The 19,360-nt window shown below is 44.2% G+C and overlaps 2 protein-coding genes across 3 annotated transcripts in view; both read right to left on the bottom strand.

The window, feature by feature from the left end:
• Nucleotides 1-11,551, bottom strand: part of Eif4enif1 (eukaryotic translation initiation factor 4E nuclear import factor 1) — a 42,889-nt gene extending 31,338 nt beyond the window's left edge. Inside the window, exons 1-2 of one of the 2 annotated variants that reach the window (XM_052736294.1) lie at nt 11,454-11,551; nt 10,511-10,634 (exon numbers count right to left, since the gene is read on the bottom strand). In XM_052736294.1, the coding sequence (XP_052592254.1) occupies nt 10,511-10,606 (96 nt within the window). In that variant the 5' untranslated portion in view covers nt 10,607-10,634; nt 11,454-11,551. Of the gene's footprint in view, nt 1-10,510; nt 10,635-11,258; nt 11,385-11,453 lie in introns of those variants that run through there. The other variant, XM_052736293.1, reaches the window with a different exon arrangement.
• Nucleotides 11,552-12,886: 1,335 nt separating this feature from the next.
• LOC128109125 (translation machinery-associated protein 7-like) lies at nt 12,887-16,250 on the bottom strand. Its single transcript, XM_052736307.1, has one exon. The coding sequence runs from the start codon at nt 13,953-13,955 to the stop codon at nt 13,779-13,781; it is 177 nt and encodes a 58-aa protein (XP_052592267.1). The 5' UTR covers nt 13,956-16,250; the 3' UTR covers nt 12,887-13,778.
• Between the last annotated feature and the right edge of the window lie 3,110 nt (nt 16,251-19,360).

Raw genomic sequence — 19,360 nt, 5'->3', positions numbered from 1 at the left:
TGGAGAGATGGCTCAGAGGTTAAGAACACTGGCTGTTCTTCCAGAGGTCCTGAGTTCAATTCCCAGCAACCACATGGTGGCTCACAGCCATCTGTAATGAGATCTAGTGCCCTCTTCTGGCCTGCAGGCATACATGCAGACAGAACACTGTATACATAATAAATAAATCTTTAAAAAAAAAAATTCTATATACTGATGTAGACTCTCAGATTCCTAGTTTTTCAAACATCCCGCCCTCTCACCCCTTTTTGAGACACAGACTCTATGTAGCCCTAGCTGTCCTGGAACTCACTATGTAGATCACACTGGCCTCAAACTCAAGAGAGCCACCTGCTTTTGCCTCCCAAGAGCTGGGATTAAAGGCATGTGCCACCACACCCAGTTCAACTGCCCTTAATTTATGAATATCTTTAATTATTTTGATGCCCAAACAGTCCCAGATTTTGCCAGAGGGACCTTCTTCAAGCAGGGTATGTGCCCAAACCTTTAGTGAGACAATCACTGCTTCTGTAGTTTACGGTGGTACACAGCTGGAACCCCAGCACTCATAAGGCTGAGACAAGAAGATTAAGAGTTTCAGGTCAGCCTGGGTTACATAAGGGACCATGTGTCCAAAAGTAATAAATGAATAAATTAGCAACACTGCCTTTCTGGTTTATCTTGTGCCCATCCTGTCTCACCCTGGAGTCACCCATTTCTATGATCCTTGAAGTGTGGAAGGTACTGTAAGCCAAGGCCTGGGAGCTGAGTGTACTCTCATTTGTTTAAGTCCTTTCACCAAAATCACCAAGTAAGTGCTTCTGTATGTGTAGATAGTACCTGCTTATGTAAATGAAATGCCAAAACCTCGATTACCTCTTATTAGAACACACCTAACCATTTATAGAAGAAAACAAATTATACTGTAATTCACAAACTTTTATATGAATACAATACTACAACTGCTTTGCACACCACGGCAAGTCCCACTATGCAGTGACCTCTGCAAGGCACCCATTCAGCAATGAAAGACAATGCATGCTGTTTCTTAAATCTTGGGCTAAAAATGGAGGGCAGATTTACTCTCCCTACCCACAATAATGACTGCACACAAGCATACCATGAATTCACAAAGTGTCTTACAAGATGTGTGAGGTCTCTAAATGTTTTCAGGAGAGCACATTGCTCTATCACCAGAAGACATTGTAGTCTTAAAAAGCAGGCTATCTAGTGAGGCCTAACAGTGCATACCTGTAATCCTAGCACTCAGGAGGCAGAGGCAGGAAGAACACTGAGATCAGCCCAGGCTATCCAGTGAGACCTGTCTCAAAAACTGAGACACAAAACAAAACATATTAAAAATGCCAAACATAAGCCGGGCGGTGGTGGCGCACGCCTTTAATCCCAGCACTCGGGAGGCAGAGCCAGGCGGATCTCTGTGAGTTCGAGGCCAGCCTGGACTACCAAGTGAGTCCCAGGAAAGGCGCAAAGCTACACAGAGAAACCCTGTCTCGAAAAACCAAAAAAAAAAAAAAAACTGAGACCAGGGGACTAGCAAAATGGATCAGGGGTTAAGAGCACTGGTTGCTCTTCCAGAAGACCTGGATTCAATTCCTAGCACCCACATGGCAGTTTACAACTGTCTGTCTCTCCAGTTCCAGATGATCTGACACCTTCATACAGATATACATTCAAGCAAAATACCAATGCATGTAAAATAAGAATAAATCAATCATTAAAGATATTTTAAAAAAAGAACAAAAACTGAGACTGAAACCAACGAACCAAATGATAACCAACCACTCATGGCATCATCATACCTATATCATAGAGGCAATTGAATGTATTTAAGATTTACTTATAAACTGTTTTGGGTTTTTGAGACAGGGTCTCACTAAGTAGCTCTGGCTATCCTGAAACTCACTCTGTAGACTAGACTGGCCTCCAACTCAGAGATCCACCTGCCTCTGCTTCTTGAGTCCTGGGATTCAAGGTGTGAGTCACCACACCCGGTGAATTATTCGTTTTATTAACTAGAAATACCTAGAAATGTTTAGAGAATTAATATAAATGAAACTTCAAATTTAAGATAGTATTTGGAGACTGTTCAAATTTCTGAACAAAGCCTCAAAGCACTGACAAGCATGCTACCTCAAGTCACTTGTGGAGACTGGAGTCCAGGGAAATAGGGTGAACAGCCTGGCAACAGCAGACATTATAATACAGAAACTTTTCTCTTTCTTCCGAGACAGGATTTTTCTGTGTAGCCCTGGTTGTTCTGGAACTCACTTTGTAGACCAGGCTGGCCTTGAACTCGGAGATCTGACTGTCTCTGCCTCCCGAAAAAGTGCCTCCTCCCCACAAAAGCAACAATAAAACTCAAAATTAACATGAGTAACAAATGGTTTTACAAAAAGTAAAATGAGAGGCTGGTGAGATGGTTCATCAGGTAAAGGCTAATCTCAATCCCAGGCACATACATGGTAAAAGGAAAGAGAACCGACTCCTGTATCTTGCTCTTTGGCTTCCATATCTATGCAAGCATGCACAAACAATTTTTTTTTTTAAAGAGAGAAATGAGGAGCCAAAGAAGTGATTACAACTGAATGTAATATGGTGTCCTAGAAGCAATCCTCAAGTAGGGTATTAGTTAAAAAAAACATGTATAATACAGATCAGCTACTAACTGTATACTAACATTGGCTCATTAACTATAACAAATGTACTATATACTAATACACTATGTAGCCAATAGAGAAAATGAAGTGAGGGGCATATAAGAAGAATCTATGTCGGCCGGGCGGTAGTGGCGCAAGCCTTTGATCCTAGCACTCGGGAGGCAGAGGCAGGGGGATCTCTGCGAGTTCGAGGCCAGCTTGGGCTACAGAGTGAGTTCCAGGACAGGCTCCAAAGCTACACAGAGAAAGCCTGTCTCCAAAAACAAAAAACCAAAAAAAAAAAAAAAAAAAAAGACTATGTATATAAAAATGTATCAAAGGGCAGGGATTTTAACTCAGTGATTTTGCTTGGCCAGCATGTGGAAAAACTAGATAGAAATGTAAAATGTTGTGGCTGCTGTGGAATACATTCACAGTTCCTCAAAAAAGTTAAAACAACTAACATCAAGCAATCCTACTCCTCAGTAGATACAAAAAAAATAAATAAAACAGTCCATCCCAAAACGTATTGTGCATACAGATGTTCAGTGGTAGCTTGTAATAGCCAAAGAATAAAAAATCATGTCTATTAATGGTATACTGCTGTGAAATAATCTTTATGTACACTGTGAAGATTTGTCACTTGGGTTGGTTTAATAAAAAGCTGAATGGCCAATAGCTAGGCAGGATTTTCTGGGCAAAGACAATGCTAGAAAGAAAGGCGGAGATTCGGGAGAAGCCAGACACAGAATGAGTCAGACACACAAAATGAGATAGAGGTAAAAGCCAGGCGGTGGTGACACACACTTTTAATCCCAGCACTCGGGAGGTAGAGCCAGGCAGAGCTCTGTGAGTTCCAGGCCAGCCTGGTCTACAGAGCGAGATCCAGGACAGGCACCAAAACAACACAGAGAAACCCTGTCTCAAACACCACCACCAACAACAACAACAAAGTCACTTGGTGAAACATAGATTAATAAAAATATGGGCTAATCTAAGTTATAAGAGCTATATTTGGGCGGTGGTGGCGCATGCCTTTAATCCCAGCACTCGGGAGGCAGAGGCAGGCGGATCTCTGTGAGTTCGAGGCCAGCCTGGGCTAACAAGTGAGTTCCAGGGAAGGCGCAAAGGTACACAGAGAAACTCTGTCTTGAAAAAAAAAAAAGAGCTATACTTAAGAACAAGCCTAAGTGATCGGCCAAGCTTTCATAATAAGAAGTTTCCGTGTGGTTATTCAGGAGCTGGCAGGCAGAATAGAGAAAGACTAGTTACAGTACACAAAATGTGGTATAGTCACACAGTGAAACACTATTTAGCAATAAAGAGGGCAAAATTACAATACATAGAATGGAAGTGGCGGGGGGGAGAGTTCAGAAGGAGCCTAGAGAGTATTACACTAACTGAAAGAAGACAAACTCTACAATTCCATATATATGAAATGTTCTGACAGGTAAATTCACACAGACAGGGACTTGGGAGAAAGGCTAGTGACTGCAAACAATGAGCAGAGTTAGTCTGGGAATGGAAGTGACCTGCAAGTAGACAGTCACCATAGTTGGATAACTGATTTCACTAGAAACAGCTGAATAGATTTCACACTTTAAAACAATGAATTACACCAATTTTTTTTTTTTTTTTTTTTTTTTTTTTTTTTTTTGGTTTTTCGAGACAGGGTTTCTCTGTGTAGCTTTGCGCCTTTCCTGGAACTCACTTGGTAGTCCAGGCTGGCCTCGAACTCACAGAGATCCGCCTGGCTCTGCCTCCCGAGTGCTGGGATTAAAGGCGTGCGCCACCACCGCCCGGCTACACCAATTTTTAAAGTTTATTTAAAACAGCCAAGTAGGGGTTGGCAAAACAGCTCAGTTGGTAAAGTATTTGCCCTCTAAGCATGAAGCCCAGAATCTACATGCTAAAAAGAAAAAGCACCAGGCCTGGTTAAGGCAGACACAGCCAGATTCCTGGGGCTCATTGGCCAGTCTGCTAGCCTGCTATACTTCGTGAGGTACAAGACAGACAAATAAGGTAGTTCCTTTCTGAAGAATGACACATACAGACATGTACATGAAAACAAAACAATTCCTGGGTTATAACCATAAACATCTACATGAAACTGAATTTCTCATCTTAAGAACAAGGCTTCTTAAGTCATTTTTGTGGCCTCAAGGAGTACAAGATGCTCTTGTCCAAATCCTTAAGTATTTACTTGGATTATTCCTATAGTAAGTGTTCATACTTTCAAAACAACTCTAATGGACCTCAGAGATTAAGAATTAACACCTGGCAGTGGTGGCACAATCTTAAATCCCAGCTCGGGAGACAGTTCGAGGCCAGCATGGTCTACAAAGTGAGTTCTAGGACAGCCAAGGATACACAGAAACCCTGCCTCAAAAAAAAAACCAAACAAACAAAAAGAAAGAAAGAAAAGAATTAATGCTGCAGGGTCTGGTGGAACACAACTTAATCCGAGAACTCAGGAGGCCGAGGCAGGAGGATCTCTGTGTGTTTGAGGTCAGCCTCGTCTACACAACTAGTTCCATGCCAGCCAGGGTTATCCTATGAGACTGTGTCAGAAAACAAACAAACAAACAAACATATAAACAAACAAACAAAACCCCCTAAGATTTACTTGGGGTATAATAGAGCTCTTGCTTAGCATGAGTGAGGCCTTGGGGTTCATCCTTGATAACATGAAAGAAAAATAAGTTAATGCAGCTAGGCATGGTTGAGCATGCTTCTGATCCCGACACTATCTCTGAGTTCAAGCCAGCCTGGTTTACATAGTAAGTTCAAGTACAGTGAGGACTACAAGAGAGACTGTCTCAAAAAACAAACAAAGAAATCAAAAAACAGAAGAAAAGGAAATTAATTCCTTAATGTTTCTCAAAATGTGACCTGAAATCTACCTGGAAATTTAGGGAGGTAGAAGCCTTTCTTGCTGGGTTTAGACAGTTTAAATGTATTACATTTTAGCAATGTCCCAAGACATATAAGATACCACAAGCTAAAACAACACAGCTTACTCTTTCTTTCTTCTTTTTTTTTTCTGATTTCCTTTTGTATCCCTGGCTGTCCTAGAACTTGCTCTGTAGACCAGGTTGGCCTCGAACTCACAGAGATCCGTCTGTCTCTCTCTCCCAAGTGCTGGGAGTAAAGGCATGTGCAGCCACTACCTTTTCTTTCCTTTTTCTGAGGCAGGATCTCATTATGTAGATCTGGCTGGCCGTAAACTCAGAGATCCACCTGCTTCAGCCTCCTGGACGTTGGGAATAAAACTGTGCAGCTGGCAGCTTGGTCTTTAACTATATACAGAACACTTCTTACCTTTGTAATTTTTTCAGTTACTCAAGAAAGGTGTTCTTGCCGGGCGGTGGTGGCGCACGCCTTTAATCCCAGCACTTGGGAGGCAGAGCCAGGCGGATCTCTGTGAGTTCGAGGCCAGCCTGGGCTACCAAGTGAGTTCTAGGAAAAGGCGCAAAGCTACACAGAGAAACCCTGTCTCGAAAAACCGAAAAAAAAAAAAGAAAGGTGTTCTTCAGCTTACCATCTCATCAAGAGCCCTTAATGTCAATTATTCCTTAAAAGGGAACCCCTTTAAAGATATTTTCAAAGAAAACTTTCTATTTTAGCTGAAGATAAAATCCTTGGAAAGGTCTCCCAAGTATTTCACCAGAATGTGAGCACTCTTTCATAAACTTTACAGACTGTAGGCCTAACTCTGAAGTTATCTTATGGATACTAAAGAGTTTAAAACTTGGCTTTTCACTTTTCGCACAGGTTACTAAAACTTGACTAGGCAGAAGAAACAAGCTACTAACTGCCCAAGAACTACACTCTGAAGGAAGGTGTGTCAGCCTCCCTTAAAAAAACTTGTCACCTGAGCAGTGGTGGCACACTCCTTTAATCCCAGCACTTAGGAGGCTGGGCCTGATGTGGTGGCAGGCAGATCTCTGAGTTTGAGGCCAGCCTGTCTACAGAGTAAGTTTCAGGACAGCTAGGGCTACACACAGAGAAACTGTCTCGGAAAAAAAAAAACAAAAACCAAACCAAACCAAACCAAACCAACAAAACCCAAAAAAATAATGGGAGCTGGAGAGATGGCTTGATAGGAGTACTTGCTCTATAAACCCAAGAACCTGAGTTTCAATCTCTAGCACCCATCTAAAAAGCAGAGTATGGCTATATCCCAGTATGGGAGATGGAGAAAGGTGAATTCCACCAGCTTGCTGGCCAGCCAGGTTTGCCAAAAAGTGGGCTTCTGATTCAGTGAGGGACTGTGTCTCAGGACAATAAAACAGATAGCAATAGAGAAGATACTCATAACCTGATCTGACCTCTGCATATGCAAACATGGGTGTCACTACCTACACAGTCACACACGTGCAACACACACACACACACAAATAGCAATGGGGTAAAAGCACCTGTAGATGGCTATCAAGTCAATGTCATTCATGAAGCTAACTACTAAAGGGGACTCCAAGGACAGTTCTTACAGACAGTTAGGTTAGCACCACACTGAGCCAAATCTACTCTAATCTAACAGTGGCTGATCTGACAGAGACACTTCTAGTGAAGAAGTGCATAGGAAACTATGAAAACGCTACTAGAAAAAAATGAGAAAGCCTGTTTTCCTTTTGTTCAAAATTCTTCCACCTGTGCACCTGGCCAATGCAGTAAAAGTAAGCCTTGACTTTAAATAGTCAATACAACTGATAAAAACAATGTAAAACTGCAAAATAGTAAACAGGTTGATAACTACTCGAAAGAAACCTAAAACATTGAAGTTATTTTTAGGGCTATCTGCTTCAGTGTTAGAATGGAGATGAAGGTGGGCAGTACAGCTTAGGGGAAGAGGGTATACCTAGCAGGCATTGGGCTGTGAGGGCTCCATGCTCAGCCAAAATAACAGCAAAAGAAGGCGGTTACTCACTGCCATTTGGAAAGCTGTTGCCTTAATTCTAAAGCTGGTGTTAAAAGGACGCTCATCTTTGAGTAGGCCTGTTTAACACATCATCCAGTTTTTAGCATTTGCTGTGTATCAGGCACTGGACCTGCACTTTCTCATTCATTCACCATAAAAGATACTGCAAGAAGATCAGCTGTATTCTATCTTTACTTTGGAGGAAAAGAATGAATGAGATTAAGAGAAGCTAAGTGGCCGAGTCTGGTTACGTACACCCTTAGTCCCAGTATTTGGGAAGCAGAGGCAGGTGGAACTCTGTGTTTGAGGCCAGCCTGGTCTATGGAGGGAGTTCCAGGACAGCCAGGGCTACACAGAGAAACCCTGTCTCAAACAAACGAACAAACAAACAAAAAAAGAGAAGCCAAGTGTCATACTGAAGGTCACACGGGTTAAAGGTAAAGTAGTAATCCAGTCCATTAGTGGCACGCAACAATCCTTAGCCTCTCTTTCCTTCTCCAAAACTTTCATGGACAAGAAGGTGCATCACCCCTTTCCGAAGCTGTGCCACTAATTACCAGACTTGCTCCTGTCTAGCTGAACTACTGGGAACTCTCAGCCAAACTCCCACCTTCTTGGGTAGGTTGCCCTTAAGCCCAATATCCCATTACAGCACCCTTTCTTGAATTAAAGGTTCCCTCTACAAATTTCTATGTGCAATGACTGGCTTCTTATATAGGTAAAGTTCCTATCATGCTGGGCAAGTTGGAGAATACTCATAGGGTCAAAGAACCGGAGTCCCAACTTTTCAAGATGAGCTAAAATGGAAAAAGCAGGAAACAACAGTCAGAACCCAGTACCTATGGCCTTGCCAACCAGCTAAGAACTTCCAGTTAGCTATATATTCTGGAGAGCTGACATATTAAGATCGGATAATGATTTTTCACACCCTAATTCTGCTTTCCTCAAAATAGGCATCCTTATTTTTATGCTGGCTTAAATACAGCACTCAAAAGCTACCTGTCAGAGGTTACCACTCAACTGCTTATGGAAGATACATATAAAATTATCAAAGATGATTTTTGTATAGGAAACGGATCATCTCATTCCTGACTTCTACCTGGAATTTAAATCTTACTCTTCTCTAAGGCTTACTTTCCTTCTTTTTTTTTTTTTTTTTCCAAGACAGGGTCTCAGCATGTAGCTCTGGCTGTCCTAGAAATCACTATGAAGATCAGGTTGGCCTTGAACTCACAGATACCCACCTGCCTCGCCTGAGAGCTGTTATTAAAGGTGTGTACCATTGTATTGACTGCAAAACGTAGCTTTCATTCTTGGGAACACAGCTTAGCAAAACAGATCAGAAATTAAATATCAATGACTTAAGCCCCTCCAGGATGACAGAAGCACACGATCAACCCATTTATAATATCCTGGTTAACTGTCACAGAGGCTTAAATGTTGGTGTGAAGACACCATGTAACTTTAACTTGACTTCCTATACTTGAAAGCATAGCAGAGGCCACGCTCAACCTCAGAGAGCAGCTCTGTATCTCAGCTACCTGACAAACATCATTTGTCAGTTTTCCACAGAAGAGACTACTTCAAAAAACCAAACAAGAACTAGGAAATTTGGAATCACATACCCTTGTAAGTAGTTCAAAGCCATTTCCCTTCATCTGATACATTCAGAATTCACCTGCCAACGTTTTAGGCAATGAGTTTAAGTTGTGGAGCACTTCTCAAGCATGAGAGCACTTACATTTGGAAGACAAAATCTAAATACAGTTCAAAAGCTCTCTGATGGGCTGGAGAGATGGCTCAGCCATTCAAGGCTAGGCTCACAACCAAAAGCTCTCTGACAAATTGGTTAATCCCAGCGCTAGGGAGGTGGAGGTGCCTGGTCTGGTCTACAACTGGCTGATAGGAAAGCACTCAATCAAGAACTCATGTTACGCTAAAAATTCCCTCCCGTGCATACCTCATCATTCATCCATCCGTTCGTTCTCTCTCCTCTAACGCTGAAAATTACCACATGATACTTTATCAGTTAAGGAACAGTAAAGGCAGTACACAAATAAGGCCCAGCTTTACTAAGTAAAGGAGGCTAGGGACAATAAGCCATGCTGGAATTCATGAAGGTGTTCATACTAAGGAAATACAGACATGGGCTCAGCTCCAACACAATCCCTAGACTTTCCACTTTAGGAACGTTTCATATACTCTAGCCCAGGGCATTTTAGAAAGCCAGAAATGAACTTATAGTTTACCACAACTTGTTAATCTGTTCAGGAACACTTAGCAGCCAATACGACACAGCTGCTATTATCTTTACTAAGTGTACAAAATCTTGATGTGGTTCCTGAGCTAGGGAAGACAGCAAGACGACCAGTTTAAAACCAGCTGTAGTAGTGCACACCTCTAGCTTCACACTCAAGAGGCTGAAGTGAGAGAGTACCATAGGTAAACAATGTCTCCAAAAACAAAAACAGGAAGCTTAAAATCACTATGTATTCTTAAGCAATAGAAAATAATATACAATATATAATGAATGAAGGCTTGCATTTGTTGAGTTCATATCTGAATTACAACAAAAGAGAAAAAAAAAACGGACTAAAAAGTCCACAATTACTCCTGACCATGCCACTCCTACAGAAATTGGACTTTCAAGGAAACATCAATACAAAAGACACTGATCCTGTGAAGCATCCCAGAACTGGAATCCTCACCTGATCCCATTCTACCCAATCACACAACTGTTACAGAACATCTGAGTGCAAACACATACTTATCTACAAATTTCATACAGGGTCTGAGAAAACAGCCTTTCACCTAAAACCTACAGTTTAAACCCAGTAGTCACACTTCCAAGAAAATGACCAAACTGATTACTATTTAGTCTCCAGTGACTACCACTTGAAATAACTCCAATGAAATAGCTACACATTACTACTTCATCAGTAACAGAACTTACTTTTGTATAGCGATGGGGGGATTTGGAGGTGGGCAGTTTCTTTAGGTCAAAGAAAGCATCTCCATTTTCTGTTTCATCCACACTTCTCTTCTCCATGGCTTCTTGGTATACAATTTTTTTGCACCTGGGAAGATAAATTTCAGCACAAAATTGTCAAAGGGAACAATAAATATTCAGAAACCTTAGCTGCTTATGAAACAAACTTTGAGGGGAAAAAATTCTAAATAGTTGTGTAAAGAAATCCACCCCAAAATTATGGTATGAACCAGAACTAAATTGGAAAAAGAACCACCTTAAGTATTGAGGATCCACAGCATAAGGAAAGCAGAAGTGGAAGGGGCCCAACTCAGGGTACAACCTTTAATTATCTTTAATACAAAGAGAAACCAAAATAGTCACTGCCACGAGAACCGACCAGGCGGTGCTGGTGAAGTTTCCCGGAGTAGAGTAGGGGCAGGACTGGTTAGGCTGCCGATCCGGGAAGTCAGACTGCTGGAAAGTGCCTGTCACTTGTCAATGGATGGCACCAGCTGCCCCTTATTACCCCAGTGGATGAGGCTGGGGAAGCCGCCCGGGCGCACCTCTCTCAGCCGGCCACACCTGTGGCCATGTGAGGGGCGTCCGCGGCTAGGGAAGGTCCGGTGCGGGCCTCCCCTGGGAAACTCCGCTCCTTAAACCAACCCCCAGCCCCTCGCGCAGGCCCCGGGCCAGAGGCCTCCTCGGGAAGAAGGGCGGGGGCGATACTCACAGAGAGAGGCGGGCCGGAGGGAGCAGGGACCAAGTCCACAGGCCGGCCGCCTACAGCCGGCGCAGGCCCGCCTGCTGCCCGCCGGCCGCCCGCGCGCCTCGCGCCTCTGCCGCCCCCTGCGCGCGCCCCGCCGCCCGCGCTCCCGGGGCAGCGCGCCGTCCTCGCCCGCAGGCCGGGGCCCCGCTCTTGCCGTACCCTTGTTCGGAGCGCCCGCCGCCGGGCGGCCCCGCGCTTTGGCCGCCGCGTCCCCCCCGCGCTCGCTCCAGGCCCGGCGCCGCTGCCCGCGGCCTGTGCTTGCGCCCCCCCCAATCCGCTCGGGCTGGCTCTCCTCAGCCGCCGTAACCGCGGCCCGGCCCTCCGGCGTAGCTCTCCGCCCCCTCCCCCTAATAACCCCCGTCGCGCACCGCGGGCCCTGGCACCGCCCTCGCAGCGCCCAGGACCTGGGGTGTCCCCGGCGGTGCCTGTCGGAAAAGCCGCACTGTACGGCGCGCTCCGGGTTGAGCTCTGCGTGGGCCGGACGGCGAGAGCGCTATAGCCAGACAGGCACGATGGCCGAGGGGAAGTGGTCCCGACGGGGGCTGCGGGAACCTGCGCCCGAACGCTCAGGCGGCCGCTGTGGGCAGCTCAAGGAAGGGCGCCCCGTTCCCACGCGTCGGGAAGGGCGGAGCCAGTAGCGCGCTGTCCGGGACCCGCGCCACGCCGGCGCGAGCCGGGTGGCCTGGGTGGGTGGGCTTCGTCCGGTCGCTGGCTGTCACCAGGCTGGGTCACATCTGGAGCTTGGGCAGCAGGAGCCAGTTAGAAGACCATAGCGGTGTTGTGTTTGTGTTTACTATTGGCGTGATCTAGGGTAAAGCTCTGAGCGCCCTGATTCTCCCCCCGCCAAAAAAAAAAAAAACTTGTTCCTCAAGTTACTAGAAGAGAATTAGCCATAAGGGCTGGTGCATTAATACGCAAGTTTGCCGCAATTATTTTTGATACTACGTGAAGAATATTGACAAATTAATTGTATCTCCAATGAACAACCTGAATCTTGCTCTACCCTGCATGGGAAGGGAAGAGTTAAGTATCTGGGGGAAAATAGATGGCCGGTATCGGGCGCTTAGCCTTTGCCGGAGTCCCGAAACTCAAGCTGATGGGGATACAGATACGCATATAACTAAATAATCCAAGAACGGCGGCTCTGGGAAGGTCACTTGTGACCCTGGTCTGCTTGAGAATGCTGAGCTGTTTCTGCACGGTGGGACTGCCTACAGTAGATGTTTCTTGGGCGTGGAGGGAGACTTAGTTTTTTCTCTCTAAAGAACATGGAGGCTGAGCATGTTGGCCTAAGCATGTAATCTTAATTTTGTGGAGCTTGGGACCGGGAGTTCAAAGCCAGCGTGGGCAACATAGCATTTGAACATCATTTATTTTACTTGGGAAACTACTTAGCTTTCTTTCTGTGAGCCATGGCAACAAAAGTAATTTCCCCCCTTTGAAATTATTAATAAAGTCTTTCTCACAAACTATCTTTTGTGACAGGGTTTCAGTATGTAACCCTTACTGGCCTCCCAAGGGCTAGGATTACAGGTGTGTGCCTCCAGAACTGCTTACAAGAGACAGAAGACTTAGGCCTGAATCTCCACTGCAATGTAGGCTGTACAGAGTTAGGAATGTATTTATCTTTAGCTTGGTTTGCCAGACGGTAATAGTAGTAATAAAGATTAAATTTGGCAACGAGAGGGGAAAGCCTTAGATAATCTGCATAAAGACTCTTTGAAAAAACTTTTTTTTTTTTTTTTTTTGTGAGATAGGGTTTCTCTTTGTAGCAGCCCTGACTGTCGTGTAACTCTGTAGACCAGGCTGACCTATAACTTAATAAAGATCTGCCTGCCTCTTCCAAGTGCTGGGATTAAAGCTGTGTGCCACCATGCCCGGCTGAAAAAAAAAATTAATAAAGCCTATGCAAAGACACAGTGTGGGAAAAGAAAAGTGGTTGCTTTTCTTCTTTATTCCCCCCCAACACACACAGGGTTTCTCGGTGTAGCCCTGGCAATCCTCACAGAACACACAGAGATCCCCCTGCCTCTGCCTCCAGAGTGCTGGGATCAAAGGTATTTGCTACCACCGCCTGACTGGGATCTAGATTTTTTATTTATTTTTGAGACAGGGTTTCTCTGTGTAATTTTGGTGCCTGTCCTGGATCTCGCTCTGTAGACCAGGCTGGCCTTGAACTCACAGAGATCCACCTGGCTCTGCCTCCCGAGTGCTGGGATTAAAGACTTATACCACTACCGCCTGGCTAGATTTTTTTTTTTCTATTAACAACAGTTTATTAAAATGTACAACAGGCTCCAGGATAACACTTCATTCTAACTATAGGTGGCAAAGATGTTATTATAGTAAGGAATCCAGATGTTTAACAGGCTCCAGGTTAACACTTCATTCTAGCTGTAGGTGGCAAAGATGTTATGGCAGGGAATCCAGATGTTTAAATAGGAATGGAAGAGGGTCACCATCATCTCAGATATGAGAAACAGCTTACTTTTTGCCAGATTTCTTAATTCCACCTGTGGCCAGGGATCCCTTCCCCACGGCCTTGGCTTTTAGCTTCTTGAGTTTCTTCTCTTTTTGTTTCTGCTTGAAAGCCTTATCTTCCTCGTCCATCTCCTTGGGCTGTTTCAGGGGCTTCTTTTTGCCACCTTCACAGCCTAACATGGCACCTACAGACAGCCCCTTCACAAGCGGGATCTATAATTTTTTTTTTTTCAAGACAGGGTTCAGGGTTTTTCTGTGTAGTTTTGTCCTGGATCTCGCTCTGTAGAACAGGCTGGCCTCAAACTCACAGAGATCCGCCTGGCTCTGCCTTGCGAGTGCTGGGATTAAAGGCATGCGCCACCACCGCCCGTCGGGATCTAGATTCTTAAAGCTGAGAGAAAATAAGAATAATTCTCTCATTATGGAGTACAGCAGGCACCTACACCCAGGTGCTGAGTTAGAGACCCAGAGCTCAGGCATGCTAGGTACCAGAACTCAGTATTTGGAGTCAAGCTCAGGTCCTAATCAGTGCTAGGAAGGTACTCTTAAAAACTGAACAACATTCCTAGCCCAATAAATTTTCTCAAAGCTACCAAGTGTCACTTAGTGAAATCTGAGTGAATTTCACCACCCTGAACATCAGTCTCATCTGTCAGAAAGGAATCAAAGCTTGTACTTCTCTGTCTTGTAAAAGTAATTAGACATAACATTAAAATGAGCTGGGACTGGGGCTGGACATGGTGGCACAAGCTTGTAATTGCAACATTCAGGAGATGTCTACCTGTGACCTCCTGGATAGCATGGTCTCTACATAGTGAGTTCTAGGCCAGCCAGGGCTTCATAGTGAGACCCTGTCTCAAAAAATAAAAGGCAGAGCCTGGAGAAATGGCCCAGCAGTTTAGAGCATAGGCTGCTCTTGCTGAGGATCCAGGTTTGATTCTTAGCACTTGGATGATTTCACTCTACTTGTAACTCCAGTTCCAGGACAAACACCTTCTGGCCTCTGAAGACACTAGGCATGCATGTAGTGCACTTCATACACACAGGCAAGCCACTAATACACATTAAATAAACCTTTAAAAAAACATGAAAATAAGCAAACAAAAAAAAATTAGGGACTGAGGATGTAGCTCATTTGCACAGTACAAACTTAATATATCCAAGGCCCTCAGTTTGATTTCCCTAGCAACCACTAAAAACCAAAATAACAAAAAAGCCATACCAAAAACCAGAGGATTAAGCCAGTATTTGGCTCCCAACTTTATAAATTGAATGGGTACCACCAGCTGTTCTGATTCATTCAACATCACCTGATGGTGGCTTAAAGGCCAGGAGCTAAGACCCCTTAAAGGATCCTTTATTCACGTGCTTGGGAATTGAAAGTACTGTCAGCTGGGGCTACTGGAGCTTTGAAACACATGTCCTTTTTATTTTTTTATTATTTATTAGATTTACTTATTTATTATGTATACAGTATTTTGCCTGCATGTATGCCTGCAGGCCAGAAGAGGGCACCAGATCTCATTACAGACGGTTGTGAGCCACCACATGGTTGCTGGGAATTGAACTCAAGACCTCTGGAAGAGCAGCCGGTGCTCTTAACCTCTGAGCCATCTCCAGCCCTATCCTTTTTATTTTTTAAAAGATTTTTATTTTATATGTATATTTGAGTGTCTTTTGTATATGTATGTACAGCCTGGTGCCCTCAAAGGTTAGAAGGTGACTCATCTGGAACTGGAGTTTAGAGATGGAGTCAACATGTGGGTGCTGGGAGCTGTATCCCAGTCCTCTGCAAGAACTGCTGAGACATCTCTCCCACCCCTCCATGACCTCTTTATTATGTATGTGTGGTACCCTCAGAGGTCAGAGGAAGGTATCAGATCCCCTGGAACAGGAGTTACAGATGGTTTTGAGCAACCATGTGGGTACTAGGAACTGAACTTGGGTCCTCTGGAAGAACAAGTGTTCTTAACTGCTGATACATCTCTCCACCTCCCTATACATGGCCTCTTAATATGGCCCGAGCTTCAGATTTCAAGGATAAATGTCTAGATATTTGCAGTGTGGTTTTTGTTTTGTTTTTTCCATGCTGAGACTTGAACCCAGGACCGTGCATACACTAGGAAGGGGCTCTATCAGGAGCCACACATGCCAGCCCTGGGTTACCTTTTTCTAACCTGGTCCTGAAGGCATTGTTACTTTTGCTATATCCCACATTCTGTTCCTTATAAAGGACTCACAAAAACGATACTGTGTTCAAGAGGACAAGAATTGACTTGTTTATACGGGAGAAATGTCAACTTGTTGGTATTAAAAAGTGCCAGAAGCCATGTATGTCAGTGCTTAAGGAATTGTTGCTAACATGATTGGTGCCTGGAACTAATTTCCTAAAATCTCTTGTCTATACTAGTTTGGGACTACTCTTTACTGAGTCCTATTTAACAGATTATAGAACTGTGGCCTCACGTCTCTTCTTTTTTTTTTTTTTTTTTTGTTATTGTTGGGGTTTTTGTTATTTTGTCTTTTTTCCCCCACCCCAGATCTAAGGACCAAACCCAGGGCCTTGAGCTTGCTAGGCAAGCGCTCTACCACTGAGCTAAATCCCCAACCCCTTGTTGGTTTTTTTGTTTTGTTTTGGTTTTTCAAGGCAGGGCTTTTCTTTGTAACTGTGGCTGTCTTTGAACTTGCTCTGTAGACCAAGCTGGCCTCACAGAGATCTGCCTGCCTCTGCCTCCCAAGTGCTGGGATTAAAGGCGTGTGTTGTGCCACCACTGCCTGCCTCTCTTCATTCTTAAAAGCTTTGTTTTAGTTTGTGAGAACGAAGACAATGACAATTTGGGGTTAAAGGTAAAACTTTACTAAGGAAGGTCACCTGTAAACTCACTTCTGTGAAAAAGCGAGGCACTAGCTAAGCCTTTTTTCTTTGTTGCTTTTTGTTTTTTGACTTTTTTTTTCAAAAATTTTTATTTATTTATTATGTATACAGAAGAGGGCACCAGATCTCATTACAGATGGTTGTAAGCCACCATGTGGGTGCTGGGAATTGAACTCAGGACCTCTGGAAGAACAGCCAGTGCTCTTAACCTCTGAGCCATCTCTCCAGCCCTTGACTTTTTGAGACAGGGCTTTTCTATTATGTAACCCTGGTTGTCCTGGAACCAGGCTGGCCTTGAACTCACAGAGATCCACCTGTCTCTGCCTCCTGAGTCCTGGGATTAAAGATATTCACCCCTAGGCCTAGTTACAACTTTGGTTTTATAGAAGAGAAATGCTTCATGAAGTGCTAGACACCAAGAAGCCTATACTAGTTATTACTAATATGTGGTGGTTTCAATGAGAATGGCCACCACAGGCTCATCCCCTGTTGGTGGAACTGGTTGGGAAGGATTAGGAGGTGTGGCCTTGCTGGAGGAGGTCTGTCACTGGGGCTAGGTTTGAGGTTTCAAAAGACTGGCACCAGGGTTGGGATTTAGCTCAGTGGTCGAGCACTTACCTTGCAAGCACAATGCCCTAAGTTCGATCCTCAGCTCCGAAAACAAAAAAAAAAAAAAAGAGAAAAGAAAACAAAAGACTGGCACCTTCCAGGGTGCCCTCTCTGCCTCCTGCTTCCAGATCAAGATGTGAGCTCTCAGCTGCTGTTCAGTGCCATGCCTGCCTGCCTGCTTTCTGCCTTGCTCCTCACATGACCTCCTATCCCTCTAGAACTATAAACCCCAAATAAACCCTTCTTTCTACAAGTTGCCTTGGTTGTAGTGTTTTAACCTAAATTGGGAGGGATAAGGGGCCCCCACAGCAAACTGTTGAGTGGGAGGACTGGGGATATGAAATGAAGAAGACAAAGGCAATAGCTGGGACCAGGAGGTCTTGCATAAGCTGGTGACTTATGCCAAGCAAGTTTTTTAAGAAGCATAGCATCATATATAGTATTTGTGGTGGTTGGGGAGGACCGGCCAAGGTCAGCAGAGAGCTAAGTAACACATGTTGGCAAAGGGAACACGGGATACCTCTGACAACTGTCTAAGGACTGATAACCACAATCCACGGAGAAGAGTTAAGTCCCCAGAAACGACAATCTTGACTCCTAAGAGGCATCGGACAGGCCTGGCAAGTCTGTTCCTGGGCAAGGACACAAAACTAAATTCTCTTTATCCTTTCATGAAGGCCTCTAAGAAAGTCTTGGGTAGGTCTGGTCTCCCCACAGTGTTAATCACAGCAATAGAAAGTAACACACGCTACATCTTCCTGGTAGGACTGATGGTTTTCCTGTAACTCACATGGAAATACTGCTTATCTTTTCCTCAGATTGTCAAAGCTGAGGGTAATGAATGCACACAATGGGAAAAAGCATCAGCAAATCAACTCAAATCCAGAGTACACTTAGTGGCTGGAGAAACTGCTCAGTACTTACTGCTCTTGCAGATGACTCGGGTTTGATTCCCTGCACCCACTTTGAGCAGCTCATAACCACCTATAACTCCAGCTCCAGGGTATCCAATGCCTTGGATTTTCAGGGCATCTGCACTCACACGAACATTCCCTTACCAGACATGAGCACACATACATATAATTAAAACCAGGTATTAAAAAAACGTACCCACTTCTGGCGGGCGGTGGTGGTGCATGCCTTTAATCCCAGCACTCAGGAGGCAGAGGCAGGCAGATCTCTGTGAGTTCGAGGCCAGCCTGGTCTCCAAAGTGAGTTCCCGGAAAGGCATAAAACTACACAGAGAAAAAAAAAAAAAAACTACACAGAAAAACACTATCTCGAAAAACAAAACAAAACAAAAAGTACCCATTTCTAATCCTGGATATATCAAATTTATATGATTTATGTGATGATACTTGTAAGACTAATTTATAGCAAACTAAAAAATGGTTCCAGTATTTTGACTATGAAATTAATCTAATTACCTTATCAATACCTGAAGCTATAACTTCAGGTGAGTTATCACCAAAAGGTTGGTTTTCTCTAAAACATAACTTCATTTTGTTTAGTTTTTTCTTTTTCTTTTTTAATGTGCAGTGGTGTCTGGACCCCTGGAAGTTAAAGCTGCCATATGAGTGCTGGGAATTGATCTGGATCCTCTGGAAGAGCAGTCAGTGCTCTTAACCACTGAGTCATCTCTCCAGCCCTTTTGTGGGCACTTTTGAAACAAGGTCTTGCTTTGTAGCCTTAGCTCGCCTTGAACTTTCTGTGTAGACCAGGCTAGCCTGGAACTCATGTTCACCTGCTGCCTCTTCAGTGTTGGAATTAAAGGTGTGTGCCACCCCACCAGGCCCAGCTGTTTTGTTTTTGAGACAAAGTCTTTGTAAATTTCAACAGTGGTTTTAAAATTGGTAATTTTTCCTGCCTCAGCCTCCCGAGTAGCTAGGGAATACAGGCATATACCACCAGGCCAGATTTATTTATTTTCCTGTTACCTTTTATTTATTTACTTGTGTGTGTGCATGGGCATAGCTTGTGGCTAGAGGTCAAAGGATGACTTTTCAGCGAGTTCTCTTCTGCCATAGAAGTCCTGGGGATTGAGTTCAGGTTCTATGACTTAGTAACAGGTGGCTTACCTCCTGAGCCATCTTGACAGTTC

Source organism: Peromyscus californicus, unplaced genomic scaffold (genome assembly GCF_007827085.1).
Source record: "Peromyscus californicus insignis strain IS unplaced genomic scaffold, ASM782708v3 Scaffold_13__1_contigs__length_99412109, whole genome shotgun sequence".
Classification (NCBI taxonomy): domain Eukaryota; kingdom Metazoa; phylum Chordata; class Mammalia; order Rodentia; family Cricetidae; genus Peromyscus; species Peromyscus californicus.
Note: the sequence above shows the minus strand (reverse complement) of the source record. Positions and strands in the feature narration are given on the sequence as shown.